The sequence below is a fragment of the Rhododendron vialii genome, chromosome 2a (assembly GCF_030253575.1).
Source record: "Rhododendron vialii isolate Sample 1 chromosome 2a, ASM3025357v1".
Lineage (NCBI taxonomy): Eukaryota > Viridiplantae > Streptophyta > Magnoliopsida > Ericales > Ericaceae > Rhododendron > Rhododendron vialii.
The window spans coordinates 42,634,698-42,653,336 of NC_080558.1; the positions used below are offsets into that span (position 1 = coordinate 42,634,698).

General features: G+C 35.1%; 1 protein-coding gene across 22 annotated transcripts in view; it reads right to left on the reverse strand.

The window, feature by feature from the left end:
- Window positions 1-4,338, reverse strand: part of LOC131317861 (uncharacterized) — a 31,211-nt gene extending 26,873 nt beyond the window's left edge. For 6 of the 22 annotated variants that reach the window (XR_009197430.1, XR_009197428.1, XR_009197427.1 and 3 more), the window contains exons 1-3: window positions 2,993-4,330; window positions 2,585-2,699; window positions 2,111-2,213 (exon numbers count right to left, since the gene is read on the reverse strand). Coding sequence is in view for 8 of the 22 variants with exons in the window: in XM_058347537.1 (XP_058203520.1) it covers window positions 2,110-2,213; window positions 2,993-3,055 (167 nt within the window). In the remaining 14 variants the exon portion in view is untranslated. Of the gene's footprint in view, window positions 1-2,109; window positions 2,214-2,584; window positions 2,700-2,926 lie in introns of all 22 variants that reach the window. The other 16 variants (XR_009197422.1, XR_009197423.1, XM_058347530.1 and 13 more) reach the window with 11 other exon arrangements.
- Window positions 4,339-18,639: the final 14,301 nt, after the last annotated feature.

The following is an 18,639-nucleotide window of genomic DNA, read 5'->3' on the forward strand; positions in this document are numbered from 1 at the left end:
AGTACTGGGGGTTGCACAATACCGGTTCATATTGGAGAAATATCAACGTTTTGCTACCTTTTTCAACCTTCTACTTTTGGGTTATTTTTCACTTTTGACTACTTTTAGTATATTTTTTGGGATATTTTGTGAGAGAGTAAGGCCACCTTATATAAATAGGGTCTCCCTCTCTCATCTTTATCTTGCTAGTCATTTTTCACTTTAAGTCATTTTTATTTTGTAGGACTCCATTAATGTTCTTCAAGCTTTTCTAGTAATTTTCTTCAAGAACTCAAGTAAGTAAATGTCATATGTTATTTTCTCGCTTGTTAATGTTGTAGCTACTTGTTAGATTTTTACTAATATCAAGTTTATTTTCGTTTTTATCGGTTAATCATGTTTCCTTTCTTAAGCATGTTTTTTAGTCTTTTCAATATGTTTGAGTAGTCTTTTGGCTAAGTCTTGAGCTAATCTTTCCCAATGACTTAGGTTGTTATTTGGTTATCAAACATTCGGGCTTAAAATCATGGTTTTCGGAAATGGATTAACATAGTCAATTTTGGTCTAAGCGAGGAGTGTTAACTCCTTGGTATGAAGTTAGTCAAGCGGTCTTGGCAAGCGACGTACCGAGGGCTCGTGGCCTCCTACGTGTTAGATACATTAGCAAAAATAGGTTTGTTTAGTTCCGTTTAATCACATCTTTTGATAAACGCAGTCATTAAAGTTAAATCTTTCGGGCGTGAGCACGCGGTCATGACTCTCGCTTGAGTTATAATCGAGAACCGGTAGCGGCGTTTGTCAAGGGATGGACGATCTCTAGACTTGCCTCTTTTAAGTTAATTAAGCTCATTTCTAATCTTTTCCTTAGTTTTCACTTTTAAAGCAAAATCAAGTTGGCCGTTTTGAACGCCGCACTCTACCATATAAACCTACAATCCAAACTAGCTATATTTCGATTCTCTGTGAGTACGATCCCAGACTTTCGGATATTTTGCTATCGACGACCTAGCCCTACGCTTGTGGTGTTTCAACCTTATTAGAAGGCGAGGTTCGGAGGCTAAGCAAACAACCAAAAAGAATGCACCTAAAGTTCGGCAAAAAGTTATCCCGAAGGTTGCCTAACCATTGTGTCTTAGTTTCGTAAGCGTGTACAATCTATAAACCTTGGTTATGAGGATAAGTGGTTACCAAATGAACACATTGGTTGTTTTTTAATTGTGACATTTGATGCAAAGTGACGAGGGTTTGTGGTCTCTTTGTTATGAAGGACATGCGCTATGACCCTTCTTAGGCGTGTAAAGTATTCCTTCTATCCCTTGAAGCTGTATTATATATCGTTTTAGTTTCTAAAAAGATATCTTGCATGGTTTGGGTGTGGTGTCGGGTAAATGTACTCTAAGCATCAAACCTATCTAATTATAATGTCAAAAACATCGTGACATTGCATCATGAATATTGCTTCCAATATACTTTGCCTAGTTTCCAACATAAAATATGTTTACAATATATCATTGATTTTCTTGTCATATATCATAGTTTCACGTATAGTTGAGTAGTGAAAATGCTTCCTAGGTGAATGTCAAATAAAAATTAGGGCACACATATCTCACACCCTCAATCAATTGTCGTGTGTCTAAGGTAATTTACATACTTCGGAAATTCCATTACACAGAGTCTAAAAGAAACATAAAGAAGACCAAGGAGCTCGCAATAAACTCCACTCCAATAGCCCTTTAAACATATGCCAGCCCCATTGATAGTTGTTATCTAGCATCTTCATGTAGAAATACCCAATAACACCTTACATAGTTGATATGAGAAAGATAAATAGCTGGGGAAAAGAATGTTCACGCCTAGATTATTCATAAATCACACACCATATACTATTGCCGGTGGAAATAATTGAATTTCACGGCTGGATAACATCGGATTTTTTCCAATATCTGAAATGTGAAACAGTTTCTTGTCAATCTAAAGGGCAACGACTTTAGCTTTTTTATGTATACTAGGTGTTATGTCAAAGTAATATGCTTTGGACATACCGATCAATGCTGAAATTTAAACAATTCATGAGATAACAACCTCAAAAAAGCTACAGAGAAAACTGGGAAGGAAAAGATAAGAGCAATACCTGTATGTTCCATGATGTAATCCCATTTGCTCATTCCACTCGCACCTATAGCGTGTCGAGACAAAACTCTAACTTCAAAAAGGGCAAAAAGATGCATGAACACCTGCAGGAAAATTAGAGCCCACAACACAAAAATGAGCCAGCAGAATGAAATGGTATCACATCAAGTATATCCCGATGACCTCACCCCAAAAACTAATTGCATTGGCGACAAATGGAAAAAAAAGAAACCTTCGGATCAAAAAGAAATCAAGTACTATTTGACTTTCACTCCTAATATTATTGAGTGGTTTGCCTTTCGATTTCAATATAACCTCAAAGATAACAACGACCTTGATCTTCCCAATATCAATACTTAGCGGGCACCAGCCTATACGCCAGTGATTTCCAGTCTATCTTGCCGGTATATTGGTGTATAAGGGTGTTAAGACTGCAGATAAACCGCTATGTTAGGGCTATTAAAAACCATCGCACCTTGGTGTGCAATGAGCGCAGCATCTAAAGCAAGTAATGGCCAAGAATCGGTTGCGTCGCGCCCGCCCCAGTATCGCTGTTCCGGTCAAGGAACAGTCGAATTCACGAACTCAACCTTCAAAAAGGGAGAAAAGAGTCACGGAATATCGGAATACCAAAAAACTCGAGGCCTCAACATAAAATGACCCCTCAAAATGAAATGCTGCACTCGTTCCTCAGATAAGATCACAGATACCGGTTGAAATTTCCAACTGACTTCTAATAAACAATCAAAACTCATGAGATCCCAGAAAAAAAAAAAAACCCCTACAAATCTAGTGACCAAAAATAATGAGGGCTCACAGAGAGAATCAGATAAATTACACTTTATTTCCAAATGATCTCCAAGAGATTAGGCCTTTTATCAACCTGGTCTTCATCTTCTCCTGTGACATTTTCGTCCATAGCAGAATCTCGATCACAAGCTTCCATCACGATCCATAACTGGAAAACAAAACTGAAAGGAACAAGAGGCAAACAAAAGAGGGTGAAAACATGGAAGGAAATAGAGTAGACTGAGAAAAGTAAAAATGAAAAGTTAGGAATAACCAATTAACAACTCTCAACAAAGAAAACAAAAATTGGAACTCACGAAATTGGTAAAAACCCATTTGCACTGAGATTGAGTTGAACAAGAAATGGTCCCCATTTGTGCATTGAGCGCACAAACCATCTGAGGATGGCCAGATTCAGGTGGAAAAACAAACTCCAAATTGGAAACAATTCTCAAGTAAACATTGCATGCGCGTGATTTAAAAAAAGGAAAAATCATAACAAGATAGAGTAACTCCAAGTCGCTGATGAGAGAGAGAGATATAGAGAGAGAGAGTCAGATTTAGAGAGAGAGAGGGAGAGGGATTTGTGTGGAGGACCAGCCTAGAATGATGGAGACGTTTAACGTGCTAGTACAACAGAGTAATGGTCCCATAATCATACAGTTTAATTTTCCGTTAATTAAGCAACAGTAATTAGGGTTACCTTCTCAAAGAACTTTTAAAAAAAAACCCATCAAAAGCCACGCTTCCATGCCATTAAATCCCACAAAATATAATAAAATATTCTACCCAGTGCAATTTTGATGTATCAAGAACAACAGAAATGGCAATTCGATCGATCGAGAGAGAGAGAGAGAGAGAGGGGGAGATCAAATTCTGGAAAATGACAGAAGAGAAGTGAGCACACAAGAGCAAGGGTATACAGATTTATAGCCAATTTACCACTGTGTGCTCACTCTCTTCTGTCAGTTTTTTCCCCAGAAAATGGGAAAAAGAAAGAAAGAAAAGAAGAGGAGAGAAATTACAAGGGGAAAAAGTAGGTGAGATTTCGTTTTCGTTTCCTCTAAAAATGGCAACAAACAGTCAGATCTGGTTATGGTACCGCCCATTTAAAGAAACTAGAGGCCGGTAAACGAAAACTCTCAGTAATTGAATCTAGGGTTTACTCGTCAGTAATTGAAAAAACTCAGAAAAAAAAAAAAGGGGGAAGAAGAGACAGGAAAAAAAAAGGAGAATCTGTCGATGCGCAATCCATGTCGGTTTAAGAAGTGCATATCAGCTTGTGGAGGAGAAGAAACGATCATCTCTCCCTTCCATGCAGGCTCAACAGGTGTCGGCCGAACGTTATCCTGAATTTCTCTGAACAAATCGAACAGTAACCGACGGACCGAATCGATAAGTCTGAATTTCTCTGAACAAATCGAACAGTAACCGACGGATCGAATCGATAATTTAGAGAGAGAGAGAGAGAGGGAGAGTGATGAGACGAGTCGGTTCGATGGCCTTTTTTGGGTTCTTATCGATGCGGGTGGGTGGGTGGGTGGGTGGTTTTATTTGCGCAGGAAGGAGAAATTTTTCGCTGCGAGGTGGGTATATCTCACGTTGTATCCATTCGACACATTCAGGCCGTTTAATATATTTTTGGATGGTTTGTATTAAAACCCTCTCATTCTAACACTTTCTCTTTTTTCTCTCCCTAAATCCGAGCCGTCTAAAAATGCAGTAGAAGGCTCAAATGCGCCAAGCGAGCATCACGTGGTACCCCTTGGCACTGAAAAATTTTTCCGTAGGAAGGCAAAAAAATAAATGACACCGAACTTTCGGAGCGACGTGTGGACGTGGCGACATATGATTGGACAGCGGTGCTACGTCCACCGCTCTATTTTACCGCTCAGCATCTCACCATCCATCTCAACAATTAATAATCTAGATTTATAAAAAAAAAAAACACTTTCAAAGACGAGTTTTTTAAAATTCGGACTATTTAAAATACTTTTGGACGATGAGATTGAGAGCGATAGAAGCGCAGTAAAAGTTAAGTCGGTGCGCGTAGGATTTGTGATGATCTGCTGGTAAGCACAAGAGTCCAGAATTGTTTTTTCAAGTGGCCAACTTGCTAGCATGACGGGAAAGTGTTTAAACCAAGGTCCTGTTCGGCGGCGGAGTAAGAGATAGGTAGGAAGAACCCAAGATAATGCAGCACACATCCAGAATTTGATGAGTTCGAAATCGCTCGATGCGTGTGGATTCTATCTGTATTTGCACCGATCCTACGTTCACCGCTCTGTTACACCGCAGTGCTCAATCACACAGTTCGTGGTTCAGATTTTAAAAAAACTCTTCCAAAGAGGAAAGAGGAACGCAGGGTTTGACTTTGTGCGTGTATTGTGTGAAACTCACTTGCGTCAGTCTACTACTAACACATCTATATATGAATCTATGTCCCTCAGACCTTCGTATGTTGCGTGTATTGTGTGAAACTCACTTGCGTCAATCTATTACTAACACATCTGTGTATGAATTTGTGTCCCTCCGACCTTTGTAGGTTTCTATAATAGCCCTCAAATTATTTAGAGCTTGAGATGAGTATGGTAGAAACGATTATAATTATGAAAAGGGCTAGAGTAATAATATAAGATTCCGAATGGGAGAAAATACTACTAATTTGCGACAAAAAATCTATATGGAAAATGAGATGGTACAGAACCTTCCACCATCTAATTTGGCTATTGGAGATGTTTATTTTATAAGTCTAGATACCTAAATTATCTATGAAAATAATGAAGTCGATCAGACACAATGGCGGAGCTAGCATAGGTCCAGTGGAGGCACGGCCCCGCCCCACTGCATTCTTTGAGGGGGTTTTTTTTTTTTTAGTTTGAGTTTTAAAAATGACACTTAAACTAAAGACTTAGCCAAAATGGAAATTCAAAGTGATTAGATTTATCCATGAGTTTATTTGACATTAACCTTACCACTTGAATTTACCACTATTGATTATTGAGAGGGCATTTTCAAACATGAATCCGGTTGAAAATGCGTAACGCAATCAAATTGGTGAATAATTGGTGAGTGATAACATGATTGTATACTTGAAAGTAGATACTTTTGAAAGCATTCACAATAAACTATTTCATATTGCCATAAGATCGTTACCCAGGAAATCTTTATGTTGTGTTTGTGTAACTGTTTCATTGTGCCCCACTAATCTATATTTTTGGCAACGTTACTGATCGATCAGACATAAGTATTCCTCGTAACATATTGTACTCTCTTATTTAGTTCTTTTAAGACGATCGACTCGTCTTTGTCAATGAATTATGACTGACTTCTTTTTTTTTTTTTTGCATGCTTTACTTCTTTTTTCTTTGATTCCTACATTTGAGCGGCTCCGATTAAAATATGGTAGATCCTATATTTTGTTTTGTGAATATGTTGTGTTTTATGAATAATCGTCATATGAGAAAGTCTATTACCCATGTTGATGTCACACAATCACTTAATTTATTATAAAAAATAAAAAAAAGACATTCGATCTCTAAGCTACTAATGCTTTTTACACTTCAATTCAACAAAGTACTATGTATTTTATGTTTGGATGCTCGTAATCTTTAGTAAAAATTACACTTCAATTCAACAAAGTACTATGTATTTTATGTTTGGATGCTCGTAATCTTTAGTAAAATTAGGAATCAAATTTTTAGTAATTCAAGAATCTTATTTTCAAAATTACTAGAGTCCAACATTTTTTTTATGATTGAACCAAGGAATTAATCTAGGATTCCTGTATGGGAAAGATCACATTACATACTTTGGGAATGCGAATTCCTGGTTTATATATCAGCGGAAATCACATTTCCATTCCAGTCAATCCCAACGTAGAAATTATGAAAAGATGGTATATCAGTTTCATTTCTCCACAAGATCACTGTCATCCAAATTGAGCAATATATTCCCATTTAAGCCCCGTTCCGATAACTCAAATTAGTACTTATTTTATTTGTTGAATTAAAAGGAATGTATTGTGAAATAATGATCCGTCTCATAAAGCAAGAAATAAGTACTTAAAAATAAGAATCTTAGCGGAACGGGGCCTTATTTTTGTGAGGGAGAAAAACAATGTCCAATCTCCCAAATATTTTTAAAAATATATTTTATCAGAATTTTTAGAGGAAAAATAAAGTATTTTGTTCGCTCATATTTACCTTCTTCTTTTTTTCTCTTGTTGCTACGAACGTTCATTTACTTTGCATGATCAATTGTGTGGCCAGATTGAGGTGCGCGTAAATTGGTCCGGACATCTGGTTATCAAAATTAAAAAAAATTAAAAATTGTGTGGCTAGGCTAGGTTCTATTTGGGCAAAAACTAATGCATCACCCGTTTGTGGCCGTCGCTTACGGTTAGCGTTTTTCAGCCGTTCAAGTGGTTGGGTCCGTGGAGCCCAGCGAGTGTTTAGGCATGCGCCAGGGGGGAGACAGGTTTCGTGTCGGGTTATGCTCCTCTACACCCATCTTTTTGTCACGAAGTGCTACTTTTCCTTTTTCTTTTAAGAATGGAAAAGTATCTTTATATGGTTTTTTTTTTTTCTCGGCAAACTAAACATTTATATTACTCGAAAGGTTATATTGAGGGAAAACAACCTAGCTAATAAAGCATAGAAGCACCATGAAAATACAATGCATCCAATCGATAGTTGGATAACACACCTCAAAACTAGATTACAACTTCAATTTTCTGATACCATTTAGAAAGATCTTGAACTCTTCCACGGTGTAGACTTTGATGTCGAACTTGGCCTTCATTCACATCGCAACCCTAGTTTTAACTATATCTCCCACTTCCGAAATTTGTTTTGTTGAGTTGTTGAAGATGTAGTCATTTATCACCAACCAAATGAACCATAGTGTCGCATAGAAGCAAGCTTTCCAAATATGTTTCTCCAAATTGGAGAACCCATTTGCAAACCAACAACTAGCTAATTTCAGAACCGATATTGGGCATACCCATTTCATGTTCCACCACTCCAAATTTATTGACCAAACACTCCAATAATAATTATTATTACTAGCAATTAAAAACTAGCTACGGTAACGTTTATCAAGAGATATTTATTATTATAATAATAATAATTATTATTATTATTATTTGAACAGGAAAAAAAGTATTTTATCAATAATAACAAAATATTACAAGAGGAAAGAAATAGAGAAAAAGAAGAAAAAAAAACAACCAAATACTAATAGCTACCAGTATTTATATCAATTTCCTGATATGAATAGCTACTAGTATATACCGAATATCTAATATTTCAAGCGAATACTCCCATATCTTCTTTGTGCTCGAAAGAAGAAATTTTTTTGCAAGAGTTTTTTATTATCTGTATCCTATCATCACTTACTTGGGTTAATGTAATTGGTTCCATATTTGAAAGAAAAAAAAAATCATCAAGCGCATCAAAGCAAACTATTTTCACGTTTGCGGTAAAATAAAATAAAATAAAATAAAAAGAGATGATGTTTCGAGACAAATTTATTACAACATAGTTATAGTTATAATAGTACATAGGCAGGGAAAACATTTTGAAGTTTTTGTGATCTCAGGATGACTGGGTTTCAAGGCCTCTAGACATGTTTTTGGTTTAGCTTTTTGTGTGCACCCTAAAAAACTCAATGAAAATGCCTAAACTCTTGGGTATTCTATCTTAAGGAGTGGACTGGGCCTATTATGAACTTTTTAAAATGGACTTGACACCTTACAAAATTAATAGGTTGACTTGTGGGCTTATAAAATTCAAATAATGGAACTAAGACCAATTTTTTATGTATTATACTACTGAAAAATGAAAGGGTAAATTTCACTAACCTCCCATGAGGTTTCTGACAAATGCAGAGATATCCCATAAGATTTCTAAAATTACATTGCCCTCTCTTGCTTTAAAAATTACTAGAAACTATTATACAGATTCCCTGTCAATCCCATGAAGTTTCTGACAAATGCAAAGATCTCCCCTGAGCTTTTTGAAATTACATTGTCTCCCTTACTTTAGAAACTACTATACAGATTCCCCTTTTATTAACTAACTCCCTAACGATGTTTAATTTACCTCTTAAATGCCATATATGTCCTTAAAATATAAGTTCATATATTTTTGCATTATATTTGTCATTATTTCATTTTTAATTGGGTTTGTTGCCTAATATTAATTCATATGTCATTAATTGAATTATTGGCAGGGACGGAGCCAGGTTTTCGCACAGGGAGGGTGAGCTATATTTCTGAAGCGGGGGTGAGACTATATATTTTGATAATAATTTTTTTTTTCATGTAATAGCAATATTTTATTAAAATCATATGGGGGGCGACCGCCCCTACTATCCCGCTAGCTTCATCCTTGATTATTGGTTCTTGTTATATTTTTTAATTTTTATACGCTTTTATGTTCTCATACCATTTTTAATTTGATTATTTATTCCATATTATTTATTTTACAACTACTACTAGTATTTATTTTTGTGGACTTATTTTTTATTTTGTTCCTTCTTCATTTCTTATTTTTCTTTACATATTGATCTTTTTTGAAAAATGTGATATTTTTTATTTTTCATTGGTTTTTAAGTCTTTATTTGTAAAAAGATATAAAAAATTGCTAGTTGATTAACAGATAGTTTTTTTTTTTTTTAGTGATTTTGGAAAAAAAGAGAAAATGGAATTGATATTTTGGTAAAAAAATATTTTTTAAATTTCTTCGTGCGATTAAAGAATGTGTAATAACAACTTTATTTTGTCAAAATATATAGTAAACAAGTCACGATAATATTTAATATGGTGGATTATGCATTTACGAGTGCTTTTTATTTTCAAATACACGTAAGAAATTAAGAATAACAATAGACCACAATTATCTACATATAAAATACATAAGTAATTATACAAGTTCAAGCATATTATATATATATATTAGGAAATGAAAAAGAACGAGATTTACTCAATAATTCAATTAATGAAATATTAATTAATATTAGTTAACAGATCCAATTAAAATTTAAATAATGAAAAAAATAATGCAAAAAAATATAAACTTATACTTTAAGGGTACTTGTGTTATTTCAGAGCTAAATTTAGCACTGTTAGAGAGTTAGAGTATCCACAATGGGTTTGATATCTTCGTATGTTATAATGTTTGTTAAAGTGTGTATTAAGATAAAAAAATGAGATCCACAAGTGTGTGCTAAGACATTGCTAACTTAGTATGTATGTATGTATGTGTATATATATATATATATATATATATATATATATGAGTACCGCAATGAGTTTAGTACATTTGTATAACGATCCGCCCCAGCTAACATGCTAACCATTCGCTTAATCATGTGACTCAAAATATTAACCTCAAGTTATACAGCAGCTAATCGGATTCACTTATATATCATTTCACCTTTCTATTTTTCCCCGATGCAGGATTTGCTTGGTGGGGTCTCATAATTTGTGTGTTAAAATATTCATTAAAGTGTGTATTATGATAAACAATAGGTCCCTCAAGTGTGTGGTAGGACATTGGCATTTATGATTGAAGTTTGAATTAATGGAGATGGAACGCACTTATTGTTTGCTAGCTCCATTGCCAAACTTGGTATACTTCAAGATTTATCACACTCTAACACACAAACTAAGTTTTGTCGGGAATCTGTCTAATAGTTTCTAAAGCAAGGAAGGAAAGTATAATTTTAAAAACCTCAAGGGAGGCCCCTACGTTTGTCAGAAACCTCAGGAAATGTCTGTGAAATTTACTCAAAATGAAAGAAGAAGAAAAAAAAGTTTGGAAAGTATAATTTTAAAAACCTCAAGGGAGGCCCCTACGCTTGTCAGAAATTTCAAGAGAGGTCAGTGAAATTTACTCAAAACAAACAAACAAAAATAAAATAAAAAAGAGGATTGCAATAATGCACCAAGAGCAGTGGAAAAGAACCCGAAAAAGTCAGACCTCTTTATTTAGGTGGACGCATTTAAACAAGTACTACGGCGTAGTGGCGGGGACCAACTGACACCCTTCTGTTTCTTTTTCTTTCTTTTTTTTCTCTTTCCTAAATTCAATTGATTGTTTTTCTTTTTTTGGGTAGTACTTTATTATAATATTGTGACTATTGTCCATTCCCCTCTGCCTTTAGAACGTGAGTGATGATGGTACAGTTAAGGGCACTACCTGATTATAGGACACCGTCCCCTTAAAAGGGGCAGGGTACGAATAAAACCCGAATCCATCGCTAGGATCCGATCTCTTCTGTTCCTGAAAATTTTCGTGCTTTTGTGCCGAAGAATTTTTTGGCCGTGGAATTGTGCTTGTGTTTTATTTATATTTTATAAATCAAACGGCCCTAAAATCCATTGACATAGAAGTGCAAAGATTTCCGGCACAGAAAATCCTGCCTCTGAATTGTTTTGATCCTCGTTTTAGATATATAAGGTCCTCAGATTCCTAGTGAGTGTCCTACGTACGTGTTACCCAATAATAGGTTTTTGGTGGGAATCTGGCTTCTCTGCCGTCTGTTGTTGGACTGTAGAGCATCGTTCGTATAATCCGTCTAAAAGTGTTTTTAATGGTTCAGATTTAAAAAATTCTGTTTTGGAAGAGTTTTTTTTTTTTAATTTGAACCGTTAAATGCAAAAATGAATTGCTATGATAAAACGACAGAGGCCTCTCTGCAGTTGAACTGCAGAGAATTCGGATCTTCAATTCCGTCCCCTACCAACCCCGAATCATCTGGGAGAGATTCGGACGAGCCCAATTTCCCTACCAACCCGGGGTGCGTGGACAGTCTGCATGGTGGGCCGATCTGGGCCGTTCATGCTCGACAATGAACATCTCGGATTGCATCTTGATCGAATTAAAGAGAAGCTGACGCTCGATGCCACTAGCTCCCTCTAGAACTTCCCCCAATGCTCCACTAATTGCAGTAATTTTTGTGCCTGTACCCATTTTGGTACAAATATTTGTCACCATGTACCCTACCAAAATGATTGGTTTATACCGGGCACATTTATGGTGCATTAGGTATTTACCCAAGGAAGAGAATCATCTCTAGGCTTTTTTTAGGGACAGAACACCTCATCCATTTTATTTTATTTTTTTTAGTCCGGTCTGATTTTGGGTCTTTGTGGGCCTAGAAGAGGCTCACAACAATAATAACACATGATTCATTTTGTAGAGCTCGTTGAATATTTCATTTGCTTTAAAAATTAGCTTCATCAAACAAAAATAGATAATATATGAATGAAACGCAGTCATACAATGAAAAAATCAGCAATTTAAGTTTCATATTATTTTTTGTCATCCCATTTTCCTTGTACAAATAAATTACCCATTTTATCCTTGTTAAAATATGTTTTTTGATTATGTATATATCGATGTTCAATAATGCAAAATTTCCACATGGATGACATACTCGATGAGCTTTTTCGATTTTTGTTGCGGGTCTAGAAGAGGCCCTCAAAGGCCCATAACTGAAACGGACTGGACCAAAAGAAAAACTGGACATGAGCTCTGTCCCTTTCTTAAAGGGAAAATGATGGTCCATGACGTGTTTTGATAATTAATACCCGCCAAGGACATGTTGAGAATATTTGTTAATGCTGAAAATGTACTTGGCGGATATTAATTATCAAAACACGTAATTGACCGTCATTTTCCCTTTTTTAAACTTCACTGTCCTGTTGAGAGCATATTTTGATCATTCTGGAATCCACTTTAGTAACCGAGATCATTCATGTTTTAATTTTATATAGTACATGAGTATATCAATCAATACTCGATTATATTTATGCACACTGACATCTGATCCATACGACTTTTTACAAGATTAACGTTCTCAACAAAATCTAAAATGCGAACGATTTCAATAATTTCTACACTTAAAAAATGCTCTGAACAGGATTGTCTTAGGACGGAGAGGATCCTAATCCTTTATCCAAAAACAACATCAGATCAGATTTAAGCCTTTGGACGAGTATTCGTGGAGTTTTTGTTAAACTATTCTATGAGATTGGACTAAATTAATGATGAGCCAGTCATATTCCAATACCACTTTTTACTCTTAAATTTTCAAACAAAAGTTTGGATCACAGACTTTCCACATCTTGAAATGATAGTATATCACAAATCATGTAAAGTTTGACTAAATAAATCAAATGGCTTTTTTTTTTATTCAAAAAAATTTTGCATTTGTTAATTTTTTGAGGATTATTGATTTGTCATGACGAGATGAATCTAAAAGTAAAAAATTACGATTAAAACCTAATTTTTTTGGAATAAAAACAAAAAAAAATTGGCTTATTAACTTATTTTTGTCTTTATTTAAAAAAAACCGAGTTTCAATCGTAATTTTTTACCTTTTAGATTCATCTCGTCACGATGAAGCAATAATCCTCAAAAAAAATTGACGAAAAACTAATAAATACAAAAAAAATTAAATAAAAACACAAAAAAATAAGTCAAATAACTTATGTTAGCCGAACAAGCATATATTGAGTCATTGACACAATCCAAGATAAGTATGAGGAAACATCTTTACTGCTCCCATATTTGGCTATTTTCACATTTCCCGATAGTATGAGATTTCAGTTGACCAACTGACACGTTCATAAACCAACTGGGCTAGTTTGGCCTTCACTCGGTTGCTTGCTGGCGTGCTTTAATTATTGTAATAGCGATAGTACAGTTGTCCTTTTTTTTAATCTTTATCAATGCATTTCTAATGTGTTTCCAAAAAATAAAATAAATCGGGTTAGTCCTTGCATCTTTTTTTTTTTTTTGATCGGCAAAAAAATTATATTATTAGAAACTTAATACGGGTACATCAAGGAAAAAGAAACCTAAACCATGATATTGATACATGGAAAAGGGAAAAAAGACTTCCAATAGAGTATTGGAAGAAAGAAAACATTAGGCCAAAAGATAAGACAAAGAGAAGATATCCTAAATCTGAAAAGAAACCAAGCATCATAGCTGGAGTACCTTTGAGCAGCAAAGCAGCTACAGCCCAAAGCATCACCAGACACAATAAGGCAATTGGAGCACAGAATCGAATGAACTTTGACCACCTTGAGCACTTGCTTTCACTTCAATAAGCAAGGAAATCAGACCTTCTCAGCACTTATATTCTAGAATTGCAGACCCCCACATCACTTCGCCCTCCCAAAAGATAGTTCTTGCATCTTATTAGGAGGTCAGCAGAGGCGACTCTTTTGGAAATTTTCAGATAAGTGATCAATGGAAATTGGGGCACACGGAGGATCATCGAGGCTACCGAAGGGTCCCGATTTCGGGTTCATTGTACCTGGACGACATCCTTTAATTTCCAACAGTTTTCAGCAAGTTATTGCCCCATAAAAGTGTGGTTTATGGCAGATTTCAATCACCAATTCATTCTGATAGTTTCATGTATTGAATTACCCTATTCAAGGCTGTGAATTGAAGGCCCAAAATTCATTTCTGGAAGTTACAAATCCTTCCAGAGGTGTATAAATAGGGCAGTCCCGTATTGGATTGATCACAGGTCCACAAAAATACTCCAAGTATACTCTGAGTTCGTTCTTGTGTGAGAGAGAGACAGACGTAGCATTCAGTTCGCCAAGACAGCTTTTCGGTGGTGTTCCGATAGCCGTGGTCTAACCGTTCTATCCTGGGAGACAGACGCCGGTCAACCTCCAACACCCAACGGTGAGGCGGTGAATTTGTTTTAAGGAGACTGATTCAGGGCTCGGTTCGGTGTAACAAATTTCTGTATTTTTTCGTTTCTGTTCATGAAATAAAAATCTGTAATTCATTTTATTATTAGTGGAATCGTACTCTGGAATTTCGGATCATATTGCAATATTTTTCCTAACAGACTCCACTAAAATGTCAGGGGGTTCAAGAGAACCCTGTGGGTTCCAAAAATACACTAAAGTTTTTATATATTTTTGTGTGTAATTTGATATTTTTTTCACATTCTATGCACTGAATCAATCCTATGAAGCCAGAGTGAATGAAAATTTTCTCAAATATCTGAGTAGACCATATAGATCAACAAAATAAAATAAATTAGGCCCGATTTAAAAAGTGTTCAAGCAAGACAATATCGTTTTTTAATATTGAGTTGTTGTATGCAATTTTTTTTGCACATATTTTTGTCACCTCTGAGTTAAAATCAGCTACCCCTGGAGGTCAGGAATTCGAATCTTCCCACATGCGTATTAGTGTTCTTCCCTTTGAGGAACTTTTCTTTCATTTCTTTGTTTCTTACCTTTGAGGTCTTATTTCTTGCCATGGTTGAGTTGTTGCGCTTTGTTATCTCGTAAACTCTCACAATTGATGTAATGTCACAGGTTCATACGTTGTAATTCATACATGATGTCACTAAATATTCTTTAGCTACATACTTTAAGTGACAACTATATTGTCATAGTTCATTTTTTAGTAGTAAGTACGTAATTAATAACAAAATTGGAGAATCATCTAACAAGCCACATCACTTTTTATTTAAATTATTGAGCGATATCGAGGTACCGTCACGTGGTGCTCTACCACCCTTTTCTACCACCCATTCTTGTGAAGCCACTATTCACCAAAATATGCGGTAGAAAATAATATTGAGGCACCACGTGACAGTAATACGAGACGACTGAATTACTCGTGTCGTGCACGGTTCTACATGTGTCGAGCGTGTGCATGATTGTGCAAATAAAACAAAGATCTAAAATCTATAAGCACGTTAGACGTACTATTGCGACCTGATAATTAATCTTACAACATTATGGCCATCAAACCAGATGTATGCGCGATCTTCAAAATTATTGGTTCGATTTTGTCCTAAATCAAGAATCAAATCACTCCATCAAACTCATAGAACCATATATAACAATTCAGATCATTTAGGAGTATGATTTACCTAGGGTATGTTTGATTAACGAGGAAAATATAATGAAAAGTGACAAAGATAAAAAGTGAAGTAAAAGAAAAAAGAAAAAAAATGCAATTTTTTTCTCACATCCATTTGATTAGGATGAAAGTTTTGCAACAAAAAAAATCGAGAAAATAAAATATTATTGTTTGAAAAAAATGAAAGTTGCCCAAATTAAAAGAGAAAAGGTGGAGGAAAGAGGGTAAAGAGAGAAGTTAGAGTAATTATTGTTGATTTTCTTAAAATTTCTCCGCACATATTGTGAGAAAAAGTGAGGCAAGCTCTCAAGCTTTAGAGGGTTATACGGGAAAGTTCACTTTCTAATTTCTCGGATTTTCTTGCTACGTGAACACACACACACAAAAAAAAAGATATTGTTTTCTCTTTCTTGCATTTTCTACCATTATCTCGCTAATCAAACGGACCCCTGTGCTTCGGTTTTTATTTTTATTTTTTCGAAAAGACTCTCCTTTCATTTTAGAAAATGCAAAACCATAAGCAAAAAGTGCTTCCCCAGAACCCTACACCCATAACAAATCTAGAAAAAATAATAAATAAATAAATGATAGTACAAAGAGTGGAAAGATTGTATTCCATGGGAACCAGAGACCACGCCCATAAAGTTCCTTAAAGTCTCACACAACTTTCATTCGTTTTATTGATCACTAGGATTAAAATACTTCTAATTTTGCAAGGTAGTGTTGCCAATAATTTATTGCAGCCTTGTTGGTGCTCTTGGACTATTCAATATTTATTGCCAACATTCTTGGACCATTCATATTTAATTTGCATAATTTCCTTGCGGAGCGGTGCTACTGACATAGATTTCAAAACACAAATCCGGACACAAACTTAGTACCTTTGGAATCAATTGTGTATATGCCTTTGGATGTGACGGAGTCGTTTCTTAGATCTTGAGGAAATTATATATGAAGAATCTCATTCGGGAAACCAACTGGGCTAAGTGCACTAAACTAGGACTCACAAGACATACCATCTTTAGCGAAGTGCCTAGCTCCTTCCAACCTTACCTAAAGCTAGCTTGCATTTCGTCAGAGAAGGAAGAAGCAAGGTGAAACTCATCCGATGCACATAAGTTCCACATGATGCATGCAAAACTCACACATTGAATGGCTTTCAACACATGTGGATCATATTGAGGGGAACAAGTGGCAGTGGTCGCCACCACAACAATTTTAAAAAAAAATGATGTTATTTAAGTAAAACAAAAAGATCATCCCTAAATTATATAAACCCACCACCACTAAATTATTTTCATAATATTTTTTGTTATTTAGAAAGTCTTTAGTCCTTTAATTTTTGTTTTAGTAAAGAAGGCGAAAAAAAGTACAAAGCCGAATTTCATGGGCCAAATGACATTACGAAGCATGAAGTTTAAATTTTTTTTTTTTTTAAAAACTCCAAACTTTGTCCTTTAATGCAAACTCTGTGTGGATTAAGTGTTAGATCAACAAAAAATAAAATAAAAAGGGAAGAAATGTAACAGCAAATTGCAGAAAGGAAATCTGTGTGTCAAACGACATCCATGGGTTGTAATACGTGCATATGATAAATTCGTTTATTGCACTTTGCATGGGTGACTACACTAGTTATTGAGGTAATTCAAGTAAACCCCATGGGTTTAAATATTTATGCAATAAAATTTTGTAATTTTTCAAATATTATTTGATTCTTCTATGCTATTGTCTGCATTGGGTTATTCGCGTGTAGCCATTGTAAATGAAAATCTACTTAAATTTGTTCAAAAATTGGTAGTATTGGTTAACAAAACAAAATAATCAAGCTCGATAAATTTTTAACCGAATCAAACTCTTTAGTTTAAATAGAGTCATGCATTACAAAAATCTTATGTACAGTTTTGTCACCGCTAAACCACAATTCTAGAGCTGGCCGTGATAATTTGGAATATGTTATTTTGATTTTTATCTTGACCCTTTTTTTATTACAGATAATAATTGATGTAATAACCATATATTATAAATTTCATCCATCGAAGCAAGAGAACTTTGGGAATAGTGAAACGTATTATCCAAACCCCTACAACCTCTTCTTCTTCTGTTTTTTTCTTTTTTGGGGAAAACTTGTTGGCATTGGTTTATCCACAGTCCTTTTCGCGCATTTGCTTGAGGTGAAGTGCCCCAAGAACAAATCGTTGCCGAACGAGGGGAATCAACCATGTGACTTTGGGTGATAAGTCTTGGCGAGGCAAATCGATTAACCACTGCGACAATCTTAAGTTTTTTTTTGTTTTTTATGTTGTCTTCTAATTTTCCACAAGGCTGCTCTATGACTCCTCGTCATAATAAAACACTCCTCGACAATGGGAACCTTTAATTTGTCTTGAAATCCTGACACTTCGTGGAGGCAAAGTTGTCAAATCTCATGTGGGCTAGCCTACCATTTTCTTTACCGAGACTATGCGTATTGGTATTTTGGCCGGTCCGAGTCACTAAGCTATGTGTTCCTTTTTACTATCAGTAGTTCAGTACACTGCTTCATCTATCTCTAAATAAATGTCCAGCACGTAAACTTTTGCCTTCAAAAATATGTATTTTTTTCGTTAAAAGATTCAAATATTTTCACAACTTTAAAAAAAAAACTCATTGATATCTATTGATTTGTGAAAAAATTTAATTCTTTTTACGAAAAAATATGCATATTTTTAAAGGCTTAGATTTGTACGCCGAACAATTATATAGAGACGAATGGAGTATATGATTTGACAGCACTGGAGGGGGGTTTTGCATCCTCGTGTGATGAATTTTACTATTTTGCAGCAGT